Here is an 11,677-nt window from a genome sequence, read left to right on the forward strand (position 1 = left end):
TGGTATATAATTTGGATGTACAAGTTTCTACTGTAGTTAACTTTTTACTTTATGCTAGAGCAAAATTCTGATCGAGAAATTTGGATTTCACTGTCTTGAGTGATTTCACTGTCTGTATGCTAGAGTAAAATTCTTTCCGAAAAAAAGACAAACCCTTTGATAGCATGTTCGTTATACCGTCGACTCATGGAGTTTTTGCAAATTCATATACTTCTGGCTGTAAATATAGTTAGTAAAGTTGGAAAAAAAATTGCATCCTTCGGCCGCCTAGCCAGAATTTTATCATGACTATCAATATATATATTTGTCACCCCTAACCAAAAATTCTAGCTCCGTCCAGACTGGAAGACCGTCTCTGCTTGATTCATTTTGGTTATCGTCTCTACCCATTGATGTTTGGGTAATGCAAGATTATGGGGTGAGAGAATCCTGGACTAAAAAATTCAGCTTTAAACAATCATTCGATATCAATCCCATTTCCTTGAAGCTAGCGTGGTCTTCTGCAAATGGCATGGCTTTAATAGGTTTTGGCGAAAAAAATTCTATACGACCCTAAGAATGACTCAACCAAAGATTTTGAAATCCGTGGTTTTGATCATATGGCATGGAGTCGACTGGTGAGTTACGTGGAGAGTTTAGCATCACTTGATAAATCAGGTCCTACTTTTGGTTGGGTAAAGGAATGCAAATAGAGGTGTAATAAATGCCGGTCCGGCACAGCCCAGTCCAAAAAATCACGTGTTTAGGGTACTATGGGCTAAACACGTGCCGGAGAGTATGACATTTTGTGCCGTGCTAAAAGACGTGCTATGCTGGGCTGTGCCAGAAAAATAAACGTGTTGTGCCAGGCACATTTATTTTATATTTTTTAATAAGTGTGTCCTAGCTCAGCTGGTCATCCCCATTTTCCAAAGTTTGATGCGCTCCAGGAGGTGTCAGGTTCGAGCCCCAAATGACGTGATATTGCAGGAATTAACATGGAAGGTAGAGTTAGCTTGCCCCTCTTGTGACACAATCTCAGCCCCACAATCCGCTTCGGCTCCCTTAACTAGGTTACCCATAAGACTCGCTGGTAGCCTAACACAGCAACTGTTCAATTAATGTAGTAGTATGTTGTTGGAGCTTAACTTGTTAGGCTTCCGACTATTTAATGTAATACTCTTTATCTATTATATAAATGATATTAATAAAAATAAGTATATATAACGACAATAAAATGCAAATAATTAGCTAGACACGGGCTCCATTTGACATATACACAACTTGATGTGTTGCGCCACGTTGCATAGTAATTTATCCATATTATGACGTGCTCGTGCTTTTTCCCGTCACCTTCCATATTATGACGTGCTCGTGCTTTTCCCTGTCACCTACTTATCTGTGCCGCGTACTTTGTTGGGGCTACTGGGCTTCATGTAAACATAGTTGCCAATTTTCAGTGCAATGCTCTATTTGCCGTTTGGTTCTGCTTCTACATGTACGTTCGTTTCTCATAAACCATGTTATACTCTCAAGGAGAGCCAACTCTTCAGCAGTTGAATATGGACACCAACATACTGTACCCCTTGTACTATCAAGGATGAAACAATGAGGCTTACAAAAAATGCAGAATTTTTCAGTAGTCAAAAATTCAAAGTCATTAATACAAGTACAAATGGAATAACTGAGTGATGTGTTAATCAATGAGTAGAATAAACATCGGAAGGTCCTCTCTTTGGTCGAGGGGTTCTCTATCCATGTCTTACTCGGGCCGCCACTAGAGAAAACAATGTAGAATTGATAAAAATAAGTTTCAATAATCTCACGGCATTGTTGGAAACTTGGCATCAAGGAAGTCTCTCAGGGTACGGGCAGCTTTTTGACCACCCATTAGTTCTGCAAGCTTGTCGATAGGAAGAAGAGCAAGTTCGGCTAGACTTTTACAGCCATCAATCAAAGCTCTATAGTTGGAATCTGTTACTCCAGGTAGCCGTCTCAGGAATTCAACGGCAGATGTGTTGTAAGTTTCAGCTCTGTAACGCACAAAGGAATCCACATTAATCACAAAAAAAAAGACAAACAAACCAGGATATCAGACTGGTTTTGTCAATCCAAAAGTGAGTTACAAAACTACAACGGAATTCTGGGTGGCTTACCTGACGTCATCCGCAATAATGCCCTCTTCAGAAGGGACACCCACTCTCATTGCCTTCTCTAAATCAGGTTCATCTTGATTTGACTTGAGCGATGCAAATATTTCAGCAGTTGCATACAAGTTACGTGACCAGACTAGTCGAAGTCGAGGAAAATGCATCACAAGCAGCGACAGCTTTGAAATTATACTTGTAGGGGTAACATCATCACCAATGTCACTTGCTGACTGTAAAATGATCCGGTAAAAAGAAAGAGCAGTAAGTATTATTGACGTACATAAAGATTGTTACTTAATTCTTTCAACTTCAAACTGTTTCTCAACAACTCATTAAACTAATTCCCTTAATATCGAAGCCCATTCAATTTACCTGAAAAGAGAAACTCTTGTCTTGTGAAAACTCAATTAACAGCACGGGCATTCGGTAATAGCGCACCATTGTTTCTACTTGAGTATACAGCCGACCAGATGCAAAACTTTGAAAGAGATCTGAAATACTCTTCCTTTCCACACAGATCAACGGTGAAAGCACATAATCACCAACATCCAAGGTCACTGGAATAATCTGCAGGCCCTTCTGGTGGAGAACATTTGGAAGGCTGCTCATGAACTCCCTCATGTCAACTATGACCTGCAATACGGAGATCCAAATCAACCATGTTTAGAGAATCAGAGATACATAGATATCAAAGAATTACCTTAAGAGAGATTAAAGACTATTTCAGTACCTGCATTACTTTCTCTGCTTCCTTTCGTCCACCTGCCTTTCTAGTCAGTGAGTTTTGTGAAGTTAGACCTTGAGGCTCAATAGAGGTTGTTGGTCCAACACAATGCCCATCCTGTACAAAAAGAACACAAGTTTTAATGGGCAAGGCAGCAGCTTAATAATACTAAAATACCACAAATTTTCTTCTCTTTACATTTTTCGTTTTCCTTCTCTCCTATTTTCATTGGAATCATAAGAAACGATGCTCAGGCAACCGAAAGCTTAAATTCATAATTTTACATCGAAATAAGCATAGGGTAAAAGCAACAAGCGATTAAAATTGAATCAATTGATAAACGAAATCATGCTGAATAAAAGAATATCACATATAGAATGTAAAGAGAACAGAACCTGATCAAGAGGAAACATCATTAACGACTTCTGCCTGATCAGAGATTCAAATGCGCTATTTTCCCTGCGTATGCTAGCCTCAAACTTCTGCACCTCAGTAGAATCTTCATAAAACAGAAAATAAATTTTCAACTTCATAAGCGGATTTTCAGCTTTATAAACTTCAACTTCCCTCACAAAAGTCATGTCTGGATGGTAGACAATAATTCTTGTCGGCTTCAATATATCCAGAATATGTTGATCACTATCTAAAGCAAAGAAGTGCACTATAGGAAGTGGCTTGACATGTGCAAATTCTGCAGCATTAACCTCTTCCTCATGAATTCGTAAAGCTCCTTTGTTCACAGTTCCACTTTTCTCTGTTTCTTCACGGGAAACTTCAGAATCGACAGTATTACTTTCACTCCTTCCGCTTTCATTGTCTACGTTAGACATTGTAGATTTCCGCTTTCTAGTTATTCTCGTACTAATTTCTTTACTTGGAGAAACTTTAGTGTTTCCTTGGCTTTCTTTGCTTTTACCCTTACCTTTTCCTTTTCCGCGTCCTTTACTTCCACCTTGTGGTTGTGGATCATCCCCAATGGCAACGGTTTCGTCTTTTGACAAATTCTTTATACATGAGGCAGCTGCAAGTAACGCATCATGCTCTAGCTTACTAACACTGCTGGCTCCGACATTCTCTCTGGACATTACGGGAACCTTTCCATCCAGTATACCAACACCCTTAGGGTTCCTAGGCTTCTTTCCTTGACGTGCTTGCAGACCGTGCAACCCTGTTTTATCCCGCAAGTACTTCTCCCACTCGTCACGCATGACCTGCAGAAATAAAAAGAGTAAACAGTGATTATCATCCAGCATGTCCTTAAATGTAAACATAAAACCTTATCAATCACCAATGAGAAAACAAGAACGAAATATTGGCATCACTGTTAAGATCTGTACAACCATGTGAATAAGAATACAAAGAATTAGAAGATGTAAAAACCTGACGTGCGCCCTTCGTGACGAAATCTTCCAGCTGCATGCATGAGCGTTCATCCTTGCAAGCTACTAATACAATGCCATTATCATCATCTGCATAATCAGTGATATCCTTCCCCTCTTGAGGCATAGCTTGCTTTTGTCTTTCTTCTTCAATCTCCTCTAGTATCTCCTGTACAATGTCACAACCACAGTGTCAAGTTGATTTCCAAACTGAGACTAGCTAACATTATCCAGATGTTATTTCCTAAAAATAGAAATGGAACTCACTCACTCACACGTAACACCTTCCACTTGGGTGCTTCTTCCAGAACTTCCTCAATAACCACCCCACTAGTTGTGTTTGTCTCTAAATAAGCAGGGAAAGAAAGAACACCACAAATTCAATAAACATAAAAAATGAAATATGAAACATCACAGATATTTCAGTTTTTATACTGTAAATCGAAAACAAGCGAAGAATAAAAGAAACACCTTCTTTCTCATTACTGTTATCCTCCTTTGCTTTTTTCTTCTTGTTTCCAACACTCTTGTTTGGCACGGTCAATTTCTCACCATTAGCCTGCACCAAACGGTAAACCCTCTTCTTTGCAAACTCAAATATCTTATGACTCGAATCAGCAAATATCCAAATCGACCGAACACCTTCTGATACTCTTAGAGTATCCAAATACTTCAGATAAGTTACTGCATCATACCTAGCCATAACATAAGATGAAAGTAGGTTTGTTTTTTCAGCTAAATATGCACATCATATCAACAATGCCAAATACCACACTAACAATCAGAGTAACTAACAAGGTAATCAAATGTACAATGCACATTATAGATTGAAGGAAACACACAGCGCAACTATGTAAAAGCAAGTACTTCCATCAGCATTACCTCACAAGATAATCGAGCAATTTCCTCAACGTTTTCAAATCCATAACCAACTGTTTGGTCTTCTTCCCTAACACATGCCAAATAGGATCCAATTGCCTCCTCACAATCTCATCAAAACTCTTAAACAAACTATTCTCAACAGTCAAATCATCAACATCAACCTTATTAGATTTCTTCAACTCTTTCAAACACGCATCCATGGCTTCAATCACTGCTTTCTGTATCCCTTTCATATACCCCGACATCCCAACTCTAACATCAATCACAACAGGCGGATCCTTCTCCAAATCCTGACTCACATAAACCTGAAACCTAGGCCATAAATGCAATTTCCTCATAAACAAACATTTCATTATCCGCTGCGTCTTCCCGAACCCAGACACCATCCCATTCGGCTTATCGCTAAATGCCCTAACATAAGCTACCTTATTCAAACCCCTAAATATCCTCACAATGAACGATTCAGTACATGTCTCAGTCAAATTATGTGCATTCAAAATAATAATCCCGGCGATTAAACTCGTCGGGACTTTCGAATTCAATAAATCAACGATTAAGATTCTTGAAGTGATGAAGAATGCCGATGAAGATGTGTATAATGAATGACGGTGGTTCTGTGATAACTCTGATGTGATTTCTAATGGAAGATTACTGAAATTTTGTAATTCGAGTGATTGTATGATTGATGAACGCTGAGACGGATTTGAGTTTAAGATTAGAAGCGTACCTTGTGATGATGAATGCAGAGTTAACAACGATGAGATTAGTTTGTGTAAGGCGAGACCAGATGATAAAATTACTAATCCTCCATTGTTTTTTGAGTTTGGTTCTTCTTCGAGTAGGTCTGAGATGATGTGCTCGTGGAATTGCACCATTTTTCGAACCCTAATTTGGAAGGGGAAAAGCCCTAATTTGAGAGATTTGGCGGGTAGCAGAGAAAGAAGAGACTGGGTTTTGGGGGAAAATGAGATTTAGTAGAGAACGGCCTCGCAATTTACGAGGTGGTTCTTGGCCCATGCAATTTACGAGGAGGTTTTTGACCCGTAAGGGGTTTTGTGGCCCGCCGATTTGATTAGGAGGACTGTGGTGACTGTGGACTTGGTCAAGTCAATAAATTGATAGTATGAAATCAATTCGTTTTGTTGTGTGTTGACCAGTAGAGAGGATCAACTAGTATTAATGATAAAAGGGAAGCTAATTTTGCGGACACTGTTGCCTTCATTATTAGTAGACTTTTTTTATTAGAATACGTGCATCCAACTCAAACCAATTGATAAACTGCACGCCTCCTCACGTGTAGTCTCGTTGGGTCTAACACTTGGACAATTAATCGGATAGCGCGGAAGTAAAGGCGCGGTCAAATGACTCGTCTCAAATAGTCTGTTTTGATACCATGTTAGAATACAGACATCCAACTCAACACCAATTGGCAATGAATGGAGAGGCCCTAAGAAATTATAAACCGCAGGATCTTAGATTGCCCAACAATGTGGGACTAATAATCTCAACACTTTTACTGTGATTTCAATAGCAGAATGGTAAAATCACTTGATAATGATCTGAGTTCGAAATGTTTTTTTTTTGGCCGAAGATATTTTTCAATCTTTTAACAGAGGTCGTATGACTTATTATCTAAGAGAATATAACTTCAATATATCCCATATTGCTATGCTATGATTTGACTGAAAAATGGAAATCGTTCCCGAGTTTCATTTTTTTGACGGATAAAGAGCCAACCGAGTTTGATTGCAGTACTGTAATGATTGTATTTAACTTGGATTTTCAAATAAAAGCTGTAACCTATGCAGTTAATACACTTCTCTTGACTGGAGTCAAAGAAATTAAGCTAGATAACCAACAATTATGAACCAGAGATCATGCTACTTAATTAGTTCCTCAACCTTAGTCTAAGCATATATATGTTACCCGGTCTTCCTCAAAATGCACAACAGCTCACCTACATACTCAGCCGCAATCTTTACATTCACACAGAGTTGTCCCTTCAAATATTAACAAACAATGTTTTGGATCGATGATTTGAACTTCTGACGTCTTTAGTTACTTACAAGTAATAATGCATTAGATCAAGTCATTTATCTTCGGATCACTGAGAAATGATAGGTAATATTTTGGATCGGGGATTTGAACATTTGACTGCTTCAGTCACTAAGAAATGATAAGCCTTAGGCGGATTTACACACTTCTGTTCTATGTACGCGTATTCATGATATACTCCGTTGCATTTACAATTCTCTTGTCGACTCCAGTCAAATAAGGCTAAACAACCATTAAAAATGTTATAATTCAGGTTTAGTCTTTCTATTAATTTCCCAGCCACTTCTACTACTCTTGCCGCAATCTTACAATTCTCTTGTTGACTACGGATATATCAAAGTGGCTCATCACTGTAATGAAGCAGCATATCAAAGTAGTCAGCCATGTGTAGAAAGAATCGTTTTATTTAATATACTGTATCATTAGGTATTACAATTTAGACTTCGTCTCCAGAATTTGACCCTAAAAAAACCTCTTTGGAAGGTAAAAATATCAAAAAAAAGTACATCGACAAAGTCATTGTCTATAGATCTAAGTAATAGATTAATTAATAAGCAGATGGACTGGGTAAACAGCTCTGTAATGCTAATGGACTAGTAAGTCCTTTACTACTATTACTACGATCAAGACTCAGCTTGCGCAACATATCAGCTTTTCTTGATTGGAACGACTTAGCTTTACTTATGTATAGTTTCTTAACATTCGAACCTTGCTCGGTCACCAACTTGTATAAACTCCTCTTTGCATTTGCTCTGTACGGACAATCTGATGCCAAAAACCCATCCACCAAGTGTAAATAAGCTTCCAAGTCATGGCAGCATGCGACATCGGCGTTCGGTTTCAGATACGGCGACATTTTGCTATCGAGACGGAGTTCGCAGCCGACGTGGGAGTATGCCCAGGGCATGTTGTTATCTAGTATGTTTAGTACTGTATTTGCTTTAACTTCTTCACGTAATTTGTGATCGAGGGTTTCGTTTACGAACATACCCGGTACACGAGTGATCATGTCTTGCGAGTTTACGATTCTCAAGACCTTGACGCCGTTGGATTTGATTCTGTTTGCGAAACCTCTGTTGCCGACACGTGGTCCGCCGAAGGTGAAAACAGCCACTGGTGGTGCATCTTCCACCGATTTTTTAATCTCGTCTGCTGCTAATACTGATAGCGCAGCTCCTAGGCTGTGACCAGTTATTGTAATACTTAATGACTCACCTTTGTAGAGTTCCATGAGTCTCCGAACTTCCTGAGTTATCGACTCAGCTAGACTCGGTGTATGAGCTCCTCTAGTTTTGTACAGATTCCAAAACCCGCATTCCACTTTAGCTTGCAAATGTTCTTGACCGTGTTCCGATTCATCCTCGAGATTGACCAGGAGATCTCTCACGTTCTCAGCCCATTCGAGACACGTGGAAGTACCTCGAAGAGCGATGACAATATCTCTCCTACCCATCCGTTGGATCTCTTTTTGGTCGTCGCAAACCGCCACATACCCGATCCAACTAGATCGCTGAGTCATCCAGCCCAAATCCGGTGCCACGTTATCCACCCAACCCGGTAATCCAACGGACGAAGTTGCATACAAACTCTTGGTGACCTTGTATGACCTGTCCGGTACCTGTATATGACGCGGCGACGGAGCTTTGTCAGTTGGCATCGCCGGATCCTCATGAAAAGCCACGTAAGCTGCTTGGATGAGTTCACCGTACCTGACAATTTCTCGTCGGAGATTTTCATCGAGAGGATCAAGTAGACCCATCCAATCATTACTCCCATGATACTCCAGCCACCGGCTACCTAAACTGTTCCTTGGAGAATATTTGGGCGACGGTGAAAATAAGCGTTGCAATTGTTTTGGTGACAGGAGATTATTCTCTTCCACGGCTTGTTTCAACTTTTCTGACCACATTCCTGTCAAATTCAACGCATCAAAGAAACGCTTATAACTGTTTCTTGAATTTTTATCCCTCGAATTCCCATTGATTTGTTGTTGTTTTTGTTGTTGATCTTGAATTGATGATCTGCTATTCCCCAACAACTTATCTAAACTAGCGATCTGGGATTGAAGAGACTCAACAGGTTTGAATTCAGTTGTTGCTGAAGCTGATATTGGATTATAAATCGACTTTGATGACGGAGACCGAGTAAATTTCGGGTTGAGAAGTGACCGTCGCCGGAGAAAACTTGATTGTTTATTTAATGAACTGTATGTATTATTAGCTAAGGATGGTGATGATGCCTGTGTAGGCGGATTTAAACAGGCCTGCATGGAAGCAGAAGAAAACAAGGAGAACTACAGGATTTGATCTATAAGACTGTGTTTTCTGTTAATCTTGGAGGATGGAGTAGAAAATGAAATGGAGTCGTGGAGGTTATATAGTTGTACTAACACAAGGGACATAACCCGGAAAGTGCTTGTAAATAATTTTAATAGTGTTATCTGTTAGTTTTTGAGAAAATGAAAATATTCAAAAGAAGTTGGTATTATTAAATTTGTGTAGGACTACTATGGAGAGACTGTTCAACCTTTTCAGATGGGTACGTCATAAATTAACGCGGACATCCTACCTTTGTATTTTATTATCATTTAAGACTGGGACTGAATTTTTTTTTCTGATATTGGTTTTGAATTTTCTCGAAACAAAATATCCGAAGCAGTATCACAAAACTGACTACTGACCGTTTTGTGTAAAAATGTTTGTCAAAAAATTTCAGTCTTCCATCCGACGAGCTTTCCTTTATACTTTAACAAAGTAAAGTTGGAACGGGCACTCTATGTGACCATTGCCGTTTTTAGCGTACACACTTGTAAGGTCAGATAGAGAACAGAAAAAAAAGGTCAACTTTCACTAGGTGGTTGTTGGGTGTAAACGTCTTTCCCCACATACTGGAAATTTTGTGAAAAATTTGCAGTATGAATTTTTCTTACTTTGAGTTTCAAATAAATGAATAATATAGCTGATCAAAAGTTTTACTGGATCAACATGCACGTATGAGTCTGCGACCCAGCTCATCGTTAGTTACTTGTAAAAATGGCAAACAAAATATTGGATTTTCGTTTCAATTTTCCGTTAAAAGTCAGATGAATAAAAAAATGGGTGTTTAGACTTTGGAGCAAAATTAGCAAGAGGTTCAAAAACGTCATTTTGAGGGTATGTAGTTTTACGTATCAAGTCATAATTTGATTTTGCAATAAGTCATTGGATGATTTTTCAGTTCAAACACAGATGAAGGATAATCTGTCCGGGTGTTTGGAGTTCAAGTCAATGAAAATATGTAACAGAAGTCTTATAGCAAGAAAAGAGATTTACTTGTCAACCAAACAAAATATGTTTGAATGACCATCTTTATATCGAGTCTTATACGACCTTATAACCTGTAATACTTTTGAATATAAAGAGTTATATGCCCTGGGAATGGGGTTATTGAATGATGTGCGCTGCCAAGAACTACAGTATTGCTATAGCTTTCATTTCATGCAGTCTTTTTTGTATGGAGAAGAAGGAGATCATGTACTCCGACATTAGTATGTACCTTTAGATGGCATACTAGGGCCATGAACCTACAAATTTAGTTGAATAAATCTTTGACTGGCTGAGACAATATTCTTTATACATCGACTTATAACTTATTCAAAAATTTAAAGCCGCTGATTCCAAGTGCATGCATTTTGCTGGAAACGCTTATTAATATCTTAATTTCTATATTGAAAAAAATGCAAAAAGAAAAGTAAAACCATTTCTCCATCTAGGTAGAAAACCCATCTTTTACTTTAACAAAGGTAAGACCTTGTCCAATAATATTGGAGGCACGTAGTTTTACGTAATGGATGTGATCTCATATAATATAATTCATCATGCAACTGCTGACATGGTTTTACCCTATCAAACGAAATAACATAATATTCAAAATCTTGGTGTCAGCTGGAAGAGAAGTGGCACTAGCTGGGACTAAAGTCATGGTATCAGCAGCTGCTGTGCTATACCAATATTGATCGATCAACGGTTTCGTTTTTATGGAGAATGATAACTTTGAACAACTTAGATTTGAAGACTCTGCTTACAAGTCGGCTACTTCAACCGATCCATCAATACCATTGACTTGCAAAATGTTTTGGAGACATATATGGTCAATCTTGATAAAGAAAGAGCATAGTGTCCCATGAAGAAGAAAAGTCCACGCTGTAAGGGAGCTGTCCGGTTATGTTTGCCCATTTGTTCATTATTAGGAGCATTTGTGTATGAAAATCAGTGGCGGAACTAGACTTTGGTTTATGGCAGGACTTGACTCTTTTTTTTGGTAGTTTTACTCTTTAAAAGTAAAATTTACACAAATATTATAGCCCAACTCAAAAAGGGCTATGAAAAAAATGTCTTTATGTCTTGTTAGGGCTTGCTTAAGCCAGCCCTAGTCCAAGGGTAGTTCCGCCCCTGATGAAAATGAAACCTCAACCACATCCTGATATAGACAATAACAATCAGTCAACCACTAGCTTGCTAGTGGCCATT

General features: G+C 38.7%; 2 protein-coding genes across 2 annotated transcripts; both read right to left on the minus strand.

Moving 5' to 3' along the window:
* Positions 1–1,598: 1,598 nt before the first annotated feature.
* LOC113321928 (DNA repair endonuclease UVH1-like) lies at positions 1,599–6,083 on the minus strand. Its single transcript, XM_026569898.1, has 9 exons — positions 5,115–6,083; positions 4,704–4,927; positions 4,508–4,578; positions 4,234–4,401; positions 3,249–4,064; positions 2,860–2,970; positions 2,502–2,762; positions 2,136–2,359; positions 1,599–2,012 (listed from the first exon to the last, which is right to left on the minus strand). Exons 1-9 carry the CDS (start codon positions 5,987–5,989, stop codon positions 1,802–1,804), a joined length of 2,961 nt encoding a protein of 986 aa, XP_026425683.1. The 5' UTR covers positions 5,990–6,083; the 3' UTR covers positions 1,599–1,801.
* A 1,472-nt stretch (positions 6,084–7,555) lies between these two features.
* Positions 7,556–9,538, minus strand: LOC113321935 (phospholipase A1-Ibeta2, chloroplastic-like). The gene has a single exon (XM_026569911.1). It carries the CDS (start codon positions 9,436–9,438, stop codon positions 7,717–7,719), a length of 1,722 nt encoding a protein of 573 aa, XP_026425696.1. The 5' UTR covers positions 9,439–9,538; the 3' UTR covers positions 7,556–7,716.
* Positions 9,539–11,677: the final 2,139 nt, after the last annotated feature.

The sequence above is a fragment of the Papaver somniferum genome, chromosome 1, assembly GCF_003573695.1.
Source record: "Papaver somniferum cultivar HN1 chromosome 1, ASM357369v1, whole genome shotgun sequence".
In the NCBI taxonomy this organism is placed as follows: Eukaryota; Viridiplantae; Streptophyta; class Magnoliopsida; order Ranunculales; family Papaveraceae; genus Papaver; species Papaver somniferum.

Coding starts and splice junctions, on each gene's coding strand:
- LOC113321928 (XM_026569898.1), bottom strand. CDS start 5,989: ATGGTGCAATTCCACGAGCACATCATCTCAGACCTACTCGAAGAAGAA. Junction 4,579..4,703: donor TAACAGTAATGAGAAAGAAG/GTGTTTCTTTTA, acceptor CTGCTTATTTAG/AGACAAACACAACTAGTGGG. Junction 4,065..4,233: donor TCACGAAGGGCGCACGTCAG/GTTTTTACATCT, acceptor TTATTTCTGCAG/GTCATGCGTGACGAGTGGGA.
- LOC113321935 (XM_026569911.1), bottom strand. CDS start 9,438: ATGCAGGCCTGTTTAAATCCGCCTACACAGGCATCATCACCATCCTTA.